An 18754-nucleotide genomic window follows, 5' to 3' on the forward strand; every position below is an offset into this window, starting at 1 on the left:
TGGGAGCTCGGCCTTCACCCCCTGGCTCATCAAGACCCCCCTGTGCGAGGTGGGTGGGGAGGGTGAGCAGGGCTGGCAAGGCTGGAGGTAGGCCCCTGAGGCTCATGGTTCTGGCTGTGCGCCCCCGCGGCCCCCCGCCAGTGGACAGGTGCTGGGCCGCCGGTCCTTTGAGGGCCGCATCTGCGCCTGTCCTGGCCGAGACCGCAAAGCTGACGAGGACCACCACCGGGAGCAGCAGGCCCTGAGCGAGAGCGCCGCAAAGCACGGGGCGGCCAGCAAGCGCGGTGAGCGGCCTGGGCCGGGGCGGCCCACGATGGCAGGCAGCGCTGGACCCCTCGGGGCGCGAGCCCGTGGCCGCCCTGGCCCCAGCTCCATCCAGCGCGGCCCCGCCCTGGGTCGGCCCCCCTTGAATGGGTTACTGGTCTCTGGGCAGCTCAACACCGGGTGGTGGGTATCCTGCCGGCCTGACCTGCGTGTGGCCTGCCTTCCCTCCAGCCTTCAAACAGAGCCCCGCTGCCGTCCCTGCCCTGGGCACCAACGTGAAGAAGAGGAGGCTCGGAGACGAGGACGTGTACCACATGCACGTGCGTGTCCTCTGTCCGCAAAGCCCGTGCTGGGGCAGCCGGGGGCAGGCGGGGAGTGGCCCTGGCGTGCTCCGAGCTGAGACCCTGGGCTCTGCAGGTGGTGGGCGGGGTGCCCAGGAGAAGCAGCTCCCAGGCAGCCAGACCGTGCAGGGAAGTGACTCTGTGTGCTGCTTCCCGCCACGCAAGAAGTCCCGCTGCGACGGGGGGGGCAGACCCCTCCAGGGGGACAGTGTGTCAGGGGTCACGGAATCCTGAAGTCTGTGAGCCCAGCTTATACGGCTGGCACGTGGGTCAGATGACCCACCAGCTTTGCTAGGACGGCTCTTCCATTCCAGAATGAGCCCGATTCTCAGAGCCTCGTGTTTGGTGGGTGCCCCCGCCCCAGCAGCCTGCGTGTGCAGAGCCCGGGGGATGGGAGGAATGGTGGGTGCTCACCGGGCCCCAGACCTGCTCCTGGGGAAGAGGGGAGAAGCGGACGTTCCCTGGCCGCAGGGTCCCAGAGGCGCCTGTGCAGAGGGCCCCCCGTCTGTGCTCAGGTACGGGGCCGGGAGAACTTTGAGATCCTGATGAAGGTCAAGGAGAGCCTGGAGCTGATGGAGCTGGTACCACAGCAGCTGGTCGACACATACCGGCAGCAGCAGCAGCTCCTGCAGAGGCCGTGAGTGCACCCCGCCCCCCGCCGCCGGCCTGGACCCCCACCAGGACAGGCCCCCAGCACCCCCGCTTGGCGGCCCTCCTCCTGGGAGCCTTCTGTGCATGGCTCCGCCCCTCCCACGGGGCCTCCTAAGTGTCCACTGACTGCAAGGCGGCGGCGGGAGGGGGCGGTGAGAGGGGGATCAGCAGGCGGCCCCACTGACGGATTCCAGCGGTGGGAGCTGGCTCTAGCCTCCCTGCTGGAGGGCAGGCCAGGGGCTGTCTGGCCCAGGTCTGGGTGGGAACATGGGTGAGAAGGGAGGCCCCCAGCAGGGCGGGGTGTTGTGTGGAAGTGACCGGGAGCTGTGGCTGTCCGAGCAGGAACCACCTGCAGCCTGCCTCCTACGGGCCGGTCCTCTCGCCCATGAACAAGGCACACGGGGCCGTCAACAAGCTGCCCTCCGTCAACCAGCTGGTGGGCCAGCCGCCCCCACACAGCTCAGCGGCCGGGCCCAACCTGGGGCCTATGGGTGAGTGGCCCGGGTCGGGGGGTTGCAGAACGGGCTGGGGAGGCACAGAGGGTAGCTCTGGCTGCAGACACTGCTGCCCAGCTCGGGGCTCTCGATGGCCGCCTCCCACCGGCAGTTCCTGTCCCCGGATGGGAGGCACAGCCGCGGACAGTCCCCTCTGTCCACTCCCCACTGTGGGGAGGTCTGCACCATGCTAGCTTCCCGGTCGTGCAGAGCGGGGGACACCCGACCCGGCTGGCCCCGACAGTCCGGCTTGCCCTCTCCTAGGCCCCGGGATTCTCAACAACCATGGCCACGCCCTGCCGACCAGCGGCGAGATGAACGGCAGCCACGGTGCCCAGTCCATGGTCTCGGGGTCCCACTGCACCCCACCACCCGCCTACCACGCCGACCCCAGCCTGGTCAGGTATGTGGGCTGCTGCTGGGCAGTCGGCACACTGTCCTGCCCGTCCTCAGGCACGTCCACTCTGCCACCTCGAGCATGGACAGCAGCAGCGGGGAGGTCAGGAGTGAGCACCCAACGGGTGCTCGGGAGAAAGCACGAAACGCGGGGCTTCCTGGAGTGGCCACAGGCGGGCAGGGGTGCCAGGCTGCACAGCTGAGCGCGTGCTTGGAAGTGAGAGCCGCTCCACCCCTGCCTTCTCCCCGCAGTTTCCTGACAGGACTGGGGTGTCCAAACTGCATCGAGTACTTCACGTCGCAGGGCCTACAGAACATTTACCACCTGCAGAACCTGACGATAGAGGTAGGCGCCCTGCCCACAGACCAGAGCCCAGCGCCCTGGCCCAGGGCACGGTCGTCCCCCACTCTTGGGACTCTGCTTCCTGCTCTCACCGGGGGAGGGGGAGCGGGAAAATCTGCAAAAAACCTTCTTCCCGAGACCAAACCCAACGTCCTCTCTCACGTCTGGCCTCCTACCGAGCCAGCTCTGGAGGCACGGGCGCAGTTGGCTGCACAGACAGTGGCTGAATGGGACCCCCGCCCAGGGCCCTGGCAGTGGACTGCTCACGTGGACCCAGCGGCCCGGCTGCCTTTGATTTGGGGGACAGGCTGTTCCCAAAGCACAGAGAGTTGCCAAGGCCAGAAGGGTCTTGGAGCTGGGGCAGCTCTCCACTTACATGGGGAGAAACTGCGGCCCACAGAGGGCAAGACACGTCCTGTGTGTCCTGGGTTCAGATCATGCCAGGCCAGAAGCAAATGGCATGGCTCATCTCTGGGTCAGACAAGATACCACTAGCGAGTCCCTCCTAAACCATGAAAGACGTCACTTGCTTGCAGCCTAGGGCTACCTTGAGCCATAATGCACGGTTAGCCAAGGGAAGCTCAAGCCTCGAGAGCCCTGAGACGCAGGGGCAGCCCCAGATCCCAGGGCAGGTCCAGCTCAGCGGCCGGGAGCCTCCTGAGCCCCTGCTCCCCAGCCTGGTGCTCAGCTCCCACCCAGGGCTGCAGGCCTGTTGCAGGCACTGGGGCCAGTCACTGGGATGAATGCCCTCCCCCTCCCCGTCCCCACCGACCCCTGCCAGGCTAGTTCAGTGCATGGTAAGTGCCCCTCACCCACACGAGCCCTGTGCCTGGCATGGAGGGGGAGGGCACAGGGGCTCGATGATCTGCTCTGGTCCCTACGGGGCCTGCTGTGGAGGGGCTCCGCCGGTCACTCTGACGGTGATCAGGGCCGCAGTCCGCAGAGCCCAGGAATGGCTTCACCCCTACACGCACACGCCCATTCTTGGCTCTCGGTCACAGAAGGCCACGGTCTCATGCATGCAGCACTAGCTGCCCCTGCCCCGGCCCCGGCCATGGCTGGGGGGTGAGGGGGCTTCTGGGCCCGGGCCGGGGCAGGGCCCGCTGACGGTGGCACGCCCGCGGCTCGTGCAGGACCTCGGTGCCCTGAAGATCCCAGACCAGTACCGGATGACCATCTGGAGGGGCCTGCAGGACCTGAAGCAGAGCCACGACTACGGCGCCCAGCAGCTGATCCGCTCCAGCAGCAACACCTCTGCTATCTCCATCGGCAGCTCGGGGGAGCTCCAGCGGCAGCGGGTCATGGAGGCCGTGCATTTCCGTGTGCGCCACACCATCACCATCCCCAACCGCGGGGCTCCGGCCGGGGGCTCGGGGCCTGACGAGTGGGCCGACTTCGGCTTCGACCTCCCGGACTGCAAGTCCCGAAAACAGTCCATCAAAGAGGAGTTCACGGAGAGCGAGATTCACTGAGGGGCCAGGGTTCGCAGGAGAGTGGGCGCGGAGGGCACGGTGCAGGGTCAGTGGCGACGGCCGGGGCCCGGAGTCCCTGGGAAGCCGTGTTTGGTCTCCTCTTGCTTTTTGTCAAAGACTGCTGAGGGAGGCAGGACCCACAGGCTGTGCCCAGGGAAAAGGCAAGGTCCACCCGCAGCGCCTTGGACGGCAGGATTGCTGTGTCCGGGGACTGGAGCTGTACCCGGGGGGGTGCCCCCGAGGGCCGGTGCCACCCCCCATGGGCCTCGTCCTCCTTAGGGCTCTGCTGCTCCCCAGCGAGGTCCTTCGGAATACAAGGCTCGCCTCTGCTGACAGACTGCCGAAAAGTATTTCTCTAAGTCTTTTGGTTCCTGGCAATGAGCGGCCCCGGGATTGTATCTAAAACATGTTTATCTTGGGGTCGATGCTTCAGACCCTGTGTCTGCTCAAGGCTGGGTCCCTCTGCTGGACTTGAGGGTCAGTCTGTCCCTCTCACTTCAAACCACTGCAGCTACCTTCCACTTCCTGCCCAAAGAGGAAAGCCAGAACCTCCCTGGAATTGGAGGGGCCTAGGAAGGAGTGCGTTTGCCGCGTGTGCGGTCCCTCCTGGGAGGCAAGGAAACTTCTGGTCAGGTGCCACCAGCCAACACCCATGCCAACACCACTGGCCACAGCCGCCTCCGTTCGGTGACCTTCTCGGCACAGACGTGGACAGCGTGCTCGTTAGACTACTGGAAATTGTCAATATTTGATAAAATGATACCCTTTGTACTTGGTGGGTCAGCTTTTATTTTATTTTTTGCTTTCATTCTTGACATTCCCTTCAGGGTTCAACCCGTCGGCATTCCTGGCTTCCCAGTAGAGGGCAAGCCAGGCAAGGGTCAGCTTCTCGCTCCCAGATGCTGGAGGGGGCCGTGGAGGGGCAGGGCAGGTCCGCCCGCTGTTTGGCTGAGAAGTTCTCCACTTGGGACAGCTCCACTCCGTTGGCGACACTGGCAAACTGGGAGCAGGGCAGTGGGTCACCTTTCTCAGGGCTGTGGGGAGAGCCCCTCCCAGGCAGGGGGAGCATTCGGCAGGAATGTGCACCCGTTGGGGGCTCAGAGGAAGGCCCGGTGCTGGGAGGGCCCTCCTGTCCTCCTAGGGATGGCAGGGGGCAGGGGGCAGACCTTCATGAGGCACCCCGAGGCATCAGCGGGCTGGGGGCAGGCGTGGGGCCATTTTCATTTGCAAGGAACCTCATGAGCCCTTGTGGCCAGCACACTGACAGACTGAGCGCACTGTCCAGGGCAGGACACAGGGCCCCAGAGAAATGTGGGCAATGGGTAACGAGGCAAACCACCTTGTTCCAGGCAGGCGGGATGAAGGGAGGCCGGCCTAATATGTCAGCAGAGACTTGCCCTGCGTGCGGGCATGTGGCACCTCCCAAGCACAGCCTGCTCCCTCGCCGCGCCTGCAGAATGTGTGGGTCCTCTACCGATGTCCCCACTGAGGCAGGTAAGCCTCCAGGCCACGGGGAAGGTGTAGACACAGCCCTCAGCACCCTTCAGGTTTGTTCTTGTTGCCCTGAGCACCCCCGGAGAAGCCTTCCTCTCTGGAGAAGGCAGGACGGACTCTTCAGGCCACGTGTTCAGAGGTGTCTGTTCAGAACTCCAGCTCCGTCCCTTTCCACGCTGGACGAAGAGTGGGTGCTAAGTACCGGCTTCCTTCTTCCATGTCAGCCCTGGGAAGAGGGAGCGGTGCTCCTTGCTGCATGGTGGTTCAGAGACTGGCCAGCAGGGGAAGGAAGCCCCAGCTGGCCTCAGGGCCATCTCCAGACCAGGACTTCACCTTGGAGAGTCATGCCATTCTCATCCTCAGTCTACACTGACGTGAAAGCATCATTTGTGCTGTGAGCGCCGCGTCTGGGATGACGCGGCCATCCCTCCCCCTCCACCGCGCACCCAGGAGCTCTGAGCCCCAGCCAGGGCTAACCGGGGCAACAGAACCAGCTCGTTCCAATGGGCAGCAGGCTCTGCTCACTAGCCCAGAGGGGCTCCGTGTGCACGGGGATCTGCAGTTTCCCCAAGGTATGCGCTGCGCAGAGGCCCACAGTCACAGGCCGCAGACTCAGGGCCACTGGGGGCCATGTGCAGCTGCCCATGCCCCCCCCGTTTTCTGTCACACACACCCCCACACACACCGCAAGGCCAGGGAAAGATGTACCCTGCTCATGCCGGTTTACCAATGAGCAAATAGGCGAAGTCCTGCTTCTTGGGCTTCAAGGCTGGGCTAGACTCTGGCACTTGCTCTTGCAGCCACACGCTGGGGCACCCCAGTGGTGCCCCCTTGTTCCACCTCAGGCACTGGGACCCATCCCCCAACTCCCACGGACCCGGCCGGATGCGGGCAAGCCCAGGCCCCCGTTTGTCTCCGAGGCACGCTCCTGTGGGCCCGAGTCCAGCAGGAAATGCCACAGAGGCCCCCCCAGGTGCCCTGGAAAGGGCTGGTGCAGGGCAGGCAGAGCCCCGAACATCGAGGGGGGAGGGAGGAGGTTGTCCTCCCATGGGGGCCCCAGGCTGCACGCGCTGTCCTGGAGCCTTTCTCCCACTGTGCTGGAGGGTGAGGGCCTTTGGGGAGAACAAGCCACAAGAATCAATTGTGTAGAAACTTGGCCCTGCTTAGGAGAACGTGCAAACTGACGGGAGCAACACTCCATAGGTTTGAAACTCTGGTTCTACAGAACTCAAGAATCAAGAACGAATAAACCCCGAAGGTATGGGTTTTCCAGCGGTGAAGAGGCAGGAGGGAATGCTCTGGATGGGAAGCAGCCCAGAGAGTGAGGTGGACCGTGCGTCCACACCGACACCAGCAGGCCTGAGCTCAGGCCAGAAAGCGCGCTGCTGGGGGGTTGGGGGGGGGGCCTGTCCTGCCCCACGCCCTTCACTGCCCCCACAGGCTTGGCTGTGTGCAGAGCTTCGTTAGCAGGGCTGGGCTGCTGGGGAGCGGTCATTTCCATGGCCCAGGCCCTCAGCATGCACGGATCAGGGACAGGTCAGCATCTCCAATGCAGACAGCCAGTTCTCTGTTTCCATAGGGTAAAGCACTTTAACGCTTTAAGGTTAAAAAATATATATATATCACCCACATTTTTAATGTAATTGATGCGTCTTCAAGCAGTATTAATGGATCTATTCCAATGATATTAACTTTTTTTGGTAATGTAATCTTGGGAAAATGTGTTATTTTTTTAGCTGTGTTTTGGTGGGAAATTTTGTTTTTTGTAACATAATAAAGCGCACGTTCCGAAGGCTGTCTCTGAGTAACTCAGATAAGGAAGATAACCTGTGCACGCAGGCAGCTCCCAGCAGGTGGGGGGAACCTACAGCCTCCACGCCGGGCTTGAGCAGCCCCACTGGGCTTCTCCTGTGTTTTCAGCGGAATGCGGCTGTGGGCACTGCAGAGCCAAGAGCTCAGGGCTGCCTGGAGTCACAAGAGCGAAAGCTGCCTGACCTCACAGGCCTTACTTCGGCCTCAGCCTCTGGAACCCTCATCCAAGGGGGGCCGGAGGTCTTGACTTCAGAAAGGTTACACAGGACACGGGTAGACCACGAATACCCTCCCAGCTGCCTGGAGGCGAGCACATTCACGTTTCTCTGCAAAACTTAGAACACAGAAGACAGGAGAGAGCTTACGGCCGCTCAACTCAGGCTGGAGGCCACATGAGCTTCCGTTCTTCCAGTTCTCAGCTTTCTGGATTTCCAGGCTGTGGGACACAGGGGCCCTGCCCCAGCAGAACAGGCCTCTTGAGTCTGTTCAACCTGGAGGGGGGCCCAAGTCATTTAGACATCGGGCTGAAACTAAGCAGAAGAGAAAACACACAAAGGCCAGATGGAGCCATGCCCACACTCTCCGGCACTCACTAAAGCAGGGACAGCTCTGCGGGGACACCACATGCAGGCAGGCCAGGAGAGGCCAGGAGGGGTCATGAGGGGCCAGGAGAGGCCAGGCAGGGCCAGGACAGTCCAGGTGGGGCCAAGTGAGGCCAGAAGAGGCCAGGTGGGTCCAGGAGAGGCCAGGCGGGTCCAGGAGAGGCCAGGCGGGTCCAGGAGAGGCCAGGTGGAGCTGGGTGTACCAGCCGGGGCCCCAGCCACACCTTTCTGGTTGGGCCCATTCATTCACACACTCGCCTCTGAGCAAAACCTGCTCATCCCTTTCCCCAGAGTTGTTATCTATCCCTGGCCCACGTCAAGGGCTGAGCAGAACATGCCCTGACCCTATCACTGAGACAGGAACCCCAATCGCAAGCACTCCGACACCTCTGAACCAGATGGGAAACAAGGAAAGGCAGCCTCTGAGGAATGAACACAGTCACACTTACAGCACAAGGGTGTTTTTTGTATCTTTGTTCAGAAACATGTTTTTTTAAGTAGGGTACGAGCAATACAGCCAATTCCTTCAAACATGTAAAAACATCTCCCATCTGTTGCACTCTAAGGTCAAAAGATGATTTGGGTTCAAAGCAGACCGGCCACTTTGCAAGGCGCGCTTGTTCTGGGAGCATCCTGGCGATGACCCCGTAGCTGCCAAAAGGAAAAGAGGAGGCCTGGCTACATGTTCCATGCCCCTCGGGAGGAGAAGGGCGTCTGCTCGTCTCCCCGCTGACCTCTGAAGACCAAGTCCGCAGGCCGGCAAGAACACGACGGGCTAGTGGTGCATCAGGACACCCCGCCGTACCCATAACAGCGCTGTACCTGCGCCTGCCTCCTGCACGGGTTCTTCCAGACAACTGCCTGTTTTCTAAATACCGCTACAGCTGCCCCAAATGCCCGGCGGACCCTGCAGCCTGCCTCTTGCACATGACCGTTAGTTTCCAATGTGCTCCAGCCACCTCTGGCTCTGCTCCTCCCCTGGAGACAGCTTGCAGCCCACTGAGCCTACATGGTCAATCCTGCCCTGACCCCCAGTCCCCACGCTGAGGGGGCTCCTGCCAGAAGCATCTCCCTCACGTACCAGGCCGTGGCTGAAACAGACCCCAGCCTCTGCTGTCAAGTCCTGAATGAGCCGTGACACCAGGACGGAGCCCCCTCGGCTGCTGAAGCCTCCCCTGTCCCAGTCTGCAGTGCAGAGCCTGTCACCATGGGCTGCACCTCTCGTGGGAACAGCCCCCATGGTCAGGCTGTCAGATCCCTGGCCGGTCCTGGCTTTGAGCTTCAGTATCGCTCGTGGTGCTTCTGCCTTGACCAGAGGCCTCCACCACTTCGTGTTGCAGGTCCGCAGCCAACGGGCCGGCCCCACCCACAGGGCCCCAGGAACCGCTCTTTGGGGGGAGGAGTGGAGGCGACCGCTAAGTCAGGGTTGGCAAGAGTCCTGTGGGGTGACATCTGAGGAAAGCCCCAGCGGGCCGGAGGAGCCTAGGACAGAGCCTGGGATGGACGCATCCAGGCAAAGCCCCGAGGAGGGGCAGTGCCCTGAGGACCAGCGAGAAGGGCCGCAGTCAGAAAGGAGGGTGACATCGACCTTGAGCGAGGGGAGCCTGATCACCTTCCATCCTATCGGGCTCGCCCTGGGATGAACTCTGCGGGGAGCCAGGCAGCGCGCGCGGGAGCTGCCGACGACAGAGGATGTGAGGTGGTGACAGAAGAGGAGCCAAAGGTGAGGGTGGGCGCAGGAGGGAGGGCGTGGCCGGGGAGGGGAGCCAGCTCTGGGCGAGCTCGGCCCCAGCTGAGCATGTGAGCGTGTGCGCGTTGTGTGCAGATGCCCGGCAGGCAGAGGGGACGTGCGGCCGGGGCTCAGGGCGGGCATGGAAACAGACAGTCAGCAGAGCCGGTGGCGGGAAAAGCTGATCTGGGGGGTCACACAGGACTCGGCGTGGGCTACTCCACCCACCGTGGAGATGGGAGCCCCGGGAAATGAGACGGAGCGCCTCTTGCAGGGTTCTTCCAGGCAGGGGCAAACAGGGGCCAGGCCTGGATCTGGCCCCTCAGGGTCAGTGGGGACGTGAAGCACACAGGCAGAAGAGACCCCAGAGAGAATGGGAGGAGGGATGCAGGACCATGAGAACAGACGACTCTGGAGGCCCTGCTCTCCAGGCAAAGTCCAAGGGGACTCGAGCCCAGACAAGGAACGGACTTCCTGAGATGGAGAAACAGCAGGCCCCACACGGTGGCCTTCCCCACCCCTGGCCTGGCCTCCCACTCCTTGTCCCAAACACCCGCTCACCGCCCAGCACTGGTGGGCGTCACCCACCAGGTACCTCCAGTGAGGGCTTGAGAGACCAAGGCCTCATCACCCCCACTTAGGCACAGTCCTGCGGTGCCCTGCCCAAGCCCCCCTTGTCCCCCATCCCACGAAGCTCGGGATGACACGGCGGTCCATGCCTCTCTGCCCCTGGGACACCTTGCCATCCACCGCCTCAGTCCTTGGCCCAGACCCTTCTTTCCGTCCAGCTGCCCCTGCCTGGTCCTGTCTTCTCCCTGTGGCCCCAACAGCCGTCAGCGGCCGCACTGATGGCATTGAGGGGGAGTACTTCCAGAACTTCTTTCCCATAAGCAATGGTCAGCCCACAGTTTCTGAAAAGAGATATTATGACTTAAGAGCCTAAGCCCCTCTTATGGAATACTGAAAAAGGCTGCTTCAGATAAAAGTTACAGTGAGGCGGGCACTGGCAAACTAGTACTATAGGTCTGTGGCAGCTCACCCTAGGGAGCTCAAAAATGGCTTTTTATATGTTTCGAAATTAGTGCCCATTCTATCATTTCCAGGAAACTGAGGGGCTAGGGGGTGGGGAACATGCCCAGCTTACTCAGTGAGGCAAACGTTACCCTGAAACCAAAACCCTCTAAAGACACTATAAAAAAGCTATAGACAAACCTCTCCCATAAACACAGATAGAAACATTCTTCACAGGAATTTAGCAAATGGAACTCAACACTATATTAAAAAGGGTAATACAGCACAATCAAGTGGGCTTCTCTCAGGAATGCAAGGCTGGTTGGATATTAGAGGATCAATCATTCATCGTCTCAACTGATGCAGAAAATGCATTTGATAAAATTCAACATCCACTCGTCATAAAAAATCTCAGTGAAGTAGGAACAGAAAGCAAATTTCCCAACCTGACAAAACTCAGAACTGGCACCATACTCGTGGTGAAAGACGAAGGCCTTCACCCTAAGACTGGACACAACACAGGGCTCTTCTCAGTCCTATTCCACGTCATAGGACAGGTCCCTGCCAACGCAATTAGACAAGAAAAAGAAAAACATACCGGCTAGAAAGAAAAGAAGAAAATCATTTCTACAGAGAATCGACAACAAAGCTAATGAATGGAACACGGGAGTTTAGCAAGGTCATAGAATACAATTCTTTATGCAAAAATCAATCGTATTTTTTATACACTAGCAACAAACAATGGAAATAGAAAATTAAAAAACTGTTAACCTTAAAACTAAAACTGCCAGTTATTTTACCAGCAAAGGATAGGTTTTTGGGGAACAGCAGAGAACTGCCATCTGGGACAAGCAGGTGACAGGGAAACCACAGGCAGGTCTGGAGAACAGAGGAGAGGTACACTTTATGAAGGAGTGGAGAGCTGGGGGGGCTGTGGTAAAGGAAAGGTCCACTAAGTCAACTGGGAGCTCAGAGTGTAGGGGCTTCTCATTGTCTGCACTGTGACAGACTCTCACTGGCTGTGCTTTTGGGGAGGGGGCGAGGAGACTCTCCTTCCTCCTGCTGGGGCAGAAAAGTAGTATCCACGTGCAAGGTGCACTCTTGGGCAAGAGTGGTAGGTGTGGGACTCCACTTCAGTGAGGTTTCCCTTTATAAATCTCCACAAAAGTAACAGTTACAATAGCACCAAAAACATCTGACAAAACACAAGATCTAGACACTGATGAGTACAGAACAGTAATGAAGGAAATCAAGGAAGACAGCAATAAAGGCACGGATGGGCTGTGACCCTACCGTGAGGGTGTCGGTTCTCCCCAGGCCAATCCGCAGACTCAAAGTGATTCCCATCACAATCCCGGCAGGATGTCTGCGGTAGACGCAGATGAGATTCTGAATGGATACGGAAAGGCCAAGGATCTGGAATGACCCAAACAACGTGGAAACAAGCTGGGGGACTCGCGCTACCTCATTTCACCTTACTGGATGCCCCAGGAACCAAGATGCGGTGTTGCTGCAAGGGTAGGGAATCAATCAGAGCAACGGGAGGTGGATTTCTGACTTGGGTCACCTCAACAGCATCCCAACGTTTGCCCTCAAGGCAAACGACTGGCTGCTGGATTTAACTTACCGCTGGCCTCTGAGGAAGCCAGAATGCCACATACCCAACACCAGTAAGACTGTCAGAGGAACAATCTGCCGAGCTCCTTCCGCAGCTGACAGCAGTTACCCTTGGGTCTGAACTGGCAGGGGGCCCGAGGGGGTCCTGGGGACAAGGAACATTCCGGGGGCTGACCACACAGGTTGTTCAGTTTGCAAAAACGTGTGGAGCTCAGGCACTTGTCCATGTATGGGTCACGTACGAATGTGTTTATTCTACATACGTTAACGCTTCAGTTATAAGGATGCGGACTCTCCTAAGTCAAGAAGGGAGGTACCAGGAAGACAGCATCATATATAATCTAAAACTACAATTTGGCAGCTTTCCAAAAACATGCAAATTTTAAACATTCACGAACGTGCTCGGGAGATAAAGAGGAGACTATTATTGCACACCATTCGGCTGAACATTTTCAGAATGGTCTATGTGCATTAAGTCAGGATTAAACCTTAACATGGTAATTAGGAACAGATTTCACAGAGTAGTTACGGCTTCAGGAGAGAGAGTCACACAGGTGGACAGGAGCCGTCAGCCCGACAGCAAACCCGGCAGCCAGCCCCGTGACAGTACACACTGGGAGGGGACCAGCCCTGCTCCCCTGCGGCTGGTGGCGCTGCACCTGACACCACCAGTTAGGCTGCTGCCATCATGCCAGGCGGCTCTGGAGGCGAGTCCAGAATGCTGCCGGCTCGTAGTGTTACCCTCAGCGGCTGGACACAGCTCCCTGAAAAGAGCTCAGGTCCCACTCAGCTGCACGACTTAGGGAGCTGGGCCTGAGGAACTCAGCAGGTCTCAAAGGCTCTACATTCAGAACACCCCAAATCCAACTATGCTGCCACTCTGGTCCAGGCCTGAACTGCTGCAATGCCCTGCCTCCTTCTGCCCCTGGCCCCACTAGGGTGGGGTCTTCCAAATCAGTGCAAGGACCCGCTGGGGCAACGCTTGCAAAACCCCAGCCTTCCACACACGGTCCCCTGGGGGCTCCCCAAGACACTCTAAACACAACCCAAAGCGCGTGGGCCCCCCACCCTGACCTTGTTTCTACCCCTCACCACAAGCTCGTTGCACTCCTACCAGCTCGCCTGCGGTGCTATTCCTTGAACAACCCCACAGGGCCTCCTTCCGGGCCTTAGGACGGGCTTGGCTTCCTCTCTGTCCAGAGTGCGCCTCCTCCAGATACCTGCGCGGCAGGCTCACCATTCGGGTCCCTGTCCGAATGCCCGCTCTGCGGAGCCTCTCCACCCTCCCGCTCCCTCCCCAGCTTGACTTCTCTCGTGGAGCCCAGTGCCGCTGGCGTGGCGTGGGATCTCCTTGTCTGTCTCTCTACCAAATCCAGCAGCACAGGACGAGGACTTTGCAGCACTGGGGGCCGAGTCTTCAGCCCCTGCGCAGGGCCCGCCCCCGGCAGGTGGTAAGTGAGCGGCGTCGGTAGCCGCGGCTCGTTGACGACGGGATGGGCATCCGCATCCCGGCGGCCACACACCCGGCTCTGCCGGCTCGCGCCACGTCACGGAGCCATCAACAACGGAAAGCACGTGCCGGCACCCACTCCACGCTCCGCAGCCCAGAGACAGCCAAGGGGGCCGGGGGCTCTGGTGACACCGCCGGACGACGAGGCGTCAGAGGCATCTGAGGGCAGTGTTTGGTCGGCCTGCTTAGAAGGGACGGACGGCCCTTTCATCTGGAGAGCCGGGGACACGGCAAGGTGGCTAGCAGAGCAGACGGGGCGCCGGTGGCAGAGGAGCTGATGGCGCTGGGGAGGCGGGAGCACACACCCGAGGCCAGCGGGAAGGACAGGGTCCGCAGGCCGGAGGTGCCCCAGGGTACGAGTGGAGGCTGAGGGCCAGACCGGGAGTATCGCCGGCCACCGCCCCGCGGTTTAAAGCTCCTGTGCCCCCGCACCGACCCGGACCCGGAAGCGCGGGGCGTGGTTCTGGGCGCGGGGCGGGGCCGAGAGCCCCTGTGAGGGGGCGGGGCTCCACGTGAGGGGCGGGGTCTGGGCGGGGGCCTTGGGGTGTGGTCGGAGTGGGGCGGGGCTGGAACACTTCTGAGAAGGGCTTGGTTCTGGATGTGGGGTGGGGCCTCGGCGGGGCTGGGGGCTGGGCTCCGGGTGAGGGGCGGGACTCTGGGCGCGGGGCGGGGCCGAAGCCGTTCCCGGAAGAGCGTGGTTCCGGTTGCGGGGCGGGGCCTGGGCGTGGCGTGGAATGACGGCCAAAGTCTCCAGGTTCCCGCCGCCCTCACTTTTGGGCGGTTGCTGGGCTTCTATTTGCCGAGCCTCTCCCCCTACAGGGTTTCCCTGATCGGCGAGAGGGCTTTTTCACGCATAAAGGTCTATCGTTGCAAAAATTGGCTTTGCAATTAAGCTTTTTATAAAGTAACAAAAATCATAGGCTTTTGGGGCATCTGAATTTCTCTGGGGTTTTATGAACGAAGGCCCTGAAACCGTCAGGGTGCTGGACTCGGGCACCTGCGCGGCCTTGGGTGCGCGCGAGCATCCGCAGGTGTGGCACCCTGTCTCATCCGAGCTGAGCAGGGCGCTAGCCTGCACCCCTTCCAAGATACATTTTCTGGTGCTACCCCGCCTTTCTTTAAGCCAGCTCTAAACATACCCTCCAAATGTGGAGAAAATCGAGTCCTTTTCTCTCGAGGTGACAAGACCAGAAAGTTGATTGGTTTGCGTGATGGAGTGAAATGGACTGACTGCCCCAAGGTAATTTCCCTATTTCATACTGACTTCTCTATTGATTGAACTTCACTTTGGATTTCCGGTAACCAAATATAATCGGCTTTTTTTTTTTAATTAAAAAAAGATTTATTTATTTCAGAGAGAGAGCATGAGCGGGGGGAGGAGCAGAGGGAGAAGCAGACTCCCCGCTGAGCTGGGAGCCCTTCAGGGGGCTTGATCATAGGACCCCGATATCATGACCTGAGCTGAAGTCACACGCTTAACTGACTGAACCACTCAGGCATCCCAATAATAGTCATGTTTTATAATTTCATGTATAGCTGCAAAAGTAATCTGAAAGCATTTTGGGGTGGTGAATTTATTTATTTTTTTATATAATTTTCTTGCAAGGGATCATATCATGAATTTCCTTCAGCCAGTAAAAAAAGAAGACCTTCCCACCTCCACTCCCGCCCCGCTGAAAGCTTGTATGATTGGGGTCTTGTTTCTGTGTCATTAAAGATGTCCTGAGATAAGCATTTGAGGGCTGGGAGATCATCAGCGGGGAGCCAGGCTTCTCTCTCTTTTCTTGGTCTTTCTTAGCCAAATGGTTTCATTCTCTAGGTCAACTCCTGGTCTGGAACTTTGGACATTGCTTTAAAGATGGGAAAATGGAAGGTAAGAAGATCACAGCTCGAACCTAAGCAAGCCCCTCCCCACTTAAAGACCTCTCTGGAAACCCAGTGCCTTCTTTTGCACAGCTGAGGAATGTTGTCTTAGCTGGGTTAATTCCTGCCAGGCATAAAACCCAGGTTCTGTTTAAAGAGAAAACCGGATACTGGATAAGCAGCTGTCCAGTTGTGATCTGGTCTCGTTTCTGGATTTTGAACTTTGGATGCCTTCTTGGGTCATACCTGAGTAACCAGAAAGGTGAAGCCAAATGTCTCAGGATAAAATGTAAGTTCTGCAGGGTCAGAGACGTCACTGCACTGTCCCCAGCACCTAAAATGAGGCTGACATTTCCACTGCCCTTAAATATTTACTGAGTTGAAGTATGAAAAGAAACTGGAGTGCCCTCAGCGTTTGCTGCATTTTTCTTTCAGGTCCTTGAAGCCAGAAATGGTACTTCATTCAGCCACATATTTTTCAAGCACCTGTTAGGCACCAGGCATGTTTTAGGTGCTCTGGGGCTGAGGAATCGGGTCTGGAGAACTCCCTGCACTTAATATTGCTATCCGAGGGAGGTTCTTTATTATTTTTTATTTAAATTCAGTTAATTAACATAAAGTGTAATATTAATTTCAGAGTAGAGTTCAGTGATTCATCAGTTGCATGTAACACCCTGTCTCGTTATATCACGTGCCCTCAATGCCCATCACCCAGTTACCCCATCCCCCACCCAAGGGGAGGTTCTTATGGGTTGAATGGTGTCTCCCCACAATTCACATGTTGAAGTCCTAACCCCCAATACCTAAGAATGTGACCTTATTAGGAAGTAGGGTCATTGCAGATGGAATTGGTTGAGTTAAGATGAGGTTGACTGGGGTGGGGAGACGCCTCATCCAGTATGACTGGCGTCCTTATACAAAGGGGAAATCTGGACACAGACACGCATACAGGGAGAATGCCATGCAAAGATGAAGCAGAGGTGGGGATGATGCTTCTACAGTCAAAGATCACCAGCAAACCCCTAGCAGCTACGGAAGAGGCTGTTGCACGTTCTCCCTCACAGTTCTTAGAAGGAAACAGCTCTGCTGACATCTTACCCTGGACTTCGGGAAGTGTTCGAGAACTGTGTGTGGTGTGAGCCCGGCCTACTGTGTTGTGTCTGACACCCCCAGGAAACCAGTACAGTAGAACTCACCCTCGGGGATTCTGGTTGTACCCCTAAAGCTCTTACACTCTCCACGTAGCCATTCCCCACCATGAGGCATCCAGGTCCCAAGAATCTGGCCTCCGCTGTTCCTGGAACAAGCCAAGCTCACTGCTGCCTCCAGCTGGTGAGCAGCTCTGTGCTAGCAATGCTCTCCTTCCTGATGTTCCGGGGCTGGACTCCTTGGCATCAGCTCTGGGCCCTGACATCACCGTGAGAGCCCATCTTCTCCAGCCTGCCCACGGCATCTGCCACTACCTCCCCCTCGGCCCCCGTGGATCTCTCTCCTTCGGAGCCCTTACCACGAGCCGAAATGTGTCTGTGTGTCTGCTCCTCGGCTTTTGCATTTCCTCCGCTGCAATGTAAGAAGAGCAAGCACTAGGCTAGCACTTTCCATCCTAGTGCCCAGAATAGGGTCAGGCTCACGGGAGATGCTCAAACCACGCGGGGAGCCGACAGGTGCCGATGAGGACCTTAGAACACGCACTGCTGGCATTTAGCCCGTGACAACCCGGAGAGCTCTTCTGGGCCCTTCCCAACCTCTTCTCATGCTGTCGCCTCTCCATCTGCTAGAGAAGGAGGAAAGGGCAGAGGAGACCTTTCCTTTAAAGGAAACACCTTTAAAAAAGTTATTCCTTAAATAATAAAATCATGGCAAAATAGAAGTAACACAAAATTGACCATTTTAAGCATATAGTTCAGTGGTATCGAGGACGTTCACATTGTTGTGCACTGTCCATCTCCAGAACGCTTTTCATCTGGCAAGACTGAAGTTCTACCCACTCCACACTAACCCCCGACTCCTGCTCCCAGACCCTGGCACCCACCCTCACACCTTCTGTCTCTGTGAGTTTGGCTGCTCTAGCTATGGCATATATGTGAAATCACACAGTGTTTGTCCTTTCATGGCTGGCTTATTTCACTTAGCATGATGTCCTCAAGATTCCTCCATGCTTCAGAACATCCTTCCTTTTCAGGGCTGAGTGTTATTCCATCCGACGGCCATACTCTATTTTATTTATCCCTTCACCCTTCAGTGGACCGTTGGGTCGCTTCTGGCTTCTGGCAATTGTCAGTAATGCTGTTGTGACCACGGGTATGCAAATATCTTCTCTAGCTTTTTAATCTGCAACCAGAGTGATTACTATTCTATTTGGAACTCTACATTATCAAGGAGCCAATTGTTTGGTTCATCTCCTCATATGATCTCCGGGTTGCAGGCCTCCTGAGAGAAGGGACCCAGCAGATGGGAGTTTCCACCGTCTCCCAGCTGGAAGCGTGGAGCCAGGCACACAGGAGACACACGGGAGACCCCCGTGTTTGTCAGGGCAAAGGAAAGATGAAAGGAAGCCTGATCAGGGCTCCCATAGACTAGGAGAAATAAAGCATGTTAAGCACGTGGCTGGTGTTGCATACTTTATTGGTGGATTTTTGGTATGAATCTGTAAAAATGAAATGGTTTATCACTGCATCATGTGAAAATGTCTCCACGGTTCCTCAATAAATTTGAGGGTCATGTGCAGGATAAGTCGACTTAAGATGCAGGCCATCCGGCGTGGATGAATTACATTTCCGGAGGCCCCTCGGAGGGCCGGGCAGCCCTTCTCTCTGGAGGCTGAACAGGCGCAAGAGCTGTGGATGGCTGCCAGGGGTCAAAGGTAGGTTTGGTGCAGCACCAGGGCCGGGGTGCCGCCCCCAGGGTACTCAGTGCCAGGGTGGGGGCAACGCCCACAGAGGTGAGGAGTTGCTCCTGGCCTGGTGAATGGGAATCAGCATTTTAACAAGCTCCCCAGGCAACTCCCATGAGCACACAGTTTGAGAAGCTGCCCTCGGTCCCTGTAAACTGCAGGCACACTGAGCCACCCGGAGCCAGGAGGAGCCTCAGCTCCTGCAGGATTTCACTGCTTCCGCCTGAAAGTTCACGCACCACCAGTGGCCCAAGCCCACCCA

The 18754-nt window shown here is 58.1% G+C and overlaps 1 protein-coding gene across 13 annotated transcripts in view; it reads left to right on the forward strand.

Annotated features, from left to right (window-relative positions):
- TP73 (tumor protein p73) overlaps positions 1-7248 on the forward strand; it is a 65925-nt gene extending 58677 nt beyond the window's left edge. For 9 of the 13 annotated variants that reach the window (XM_035727334.1, XM_035727332.1, XM_035727336.1 and 6 more), the window contains 6 exons: positions 142-284; positions 496-584; positions 1121-1242; positions 1599-1747; positions 2015-2153; positions 2399-2986. In XM_035727334.1, coding sequence (XP_035583227.1) covers positions 142-284; positions 496-584; positions 1121-1242; positions 1599-1747; positions 2015-2153; positions 2399-2984 — 1228 coding nt within the window. In that variant the 3' untranslated portion in view covers positions 2985-2986. Of the gene's footprint in view, positions 1-141; positions 285-495; positions 585-1120; positions 1243-1598; positions 1748-2014; positions 2154-2398; positions 2987-3622 lie in introns of those variants that run through there. The other 4 variants (XM_027574613.2, XM_027574636.2, XM_027574627.2 and 1 more) reach the window with 1 other exon arrangement.
- Positions 7249-18754: the final 11506 nt, after the last annotated feature.

The sequence above is a fragment of the Zalophus californianus genome, chromosome 4 (assembly GCF_009762305.2).
Source record: "Zalophus californianus isolate mZalCal1 chromosome 4, mZalCal1.pri.v2, whole genome shotgun sequence".
Classification (NCBI taxonomy): domain Eukaryota; kingdom Metazoa; phylum Chordata; class Mammalia; order Carnivora; family Otariidae; genus Zalophus; species Zalophus californianus.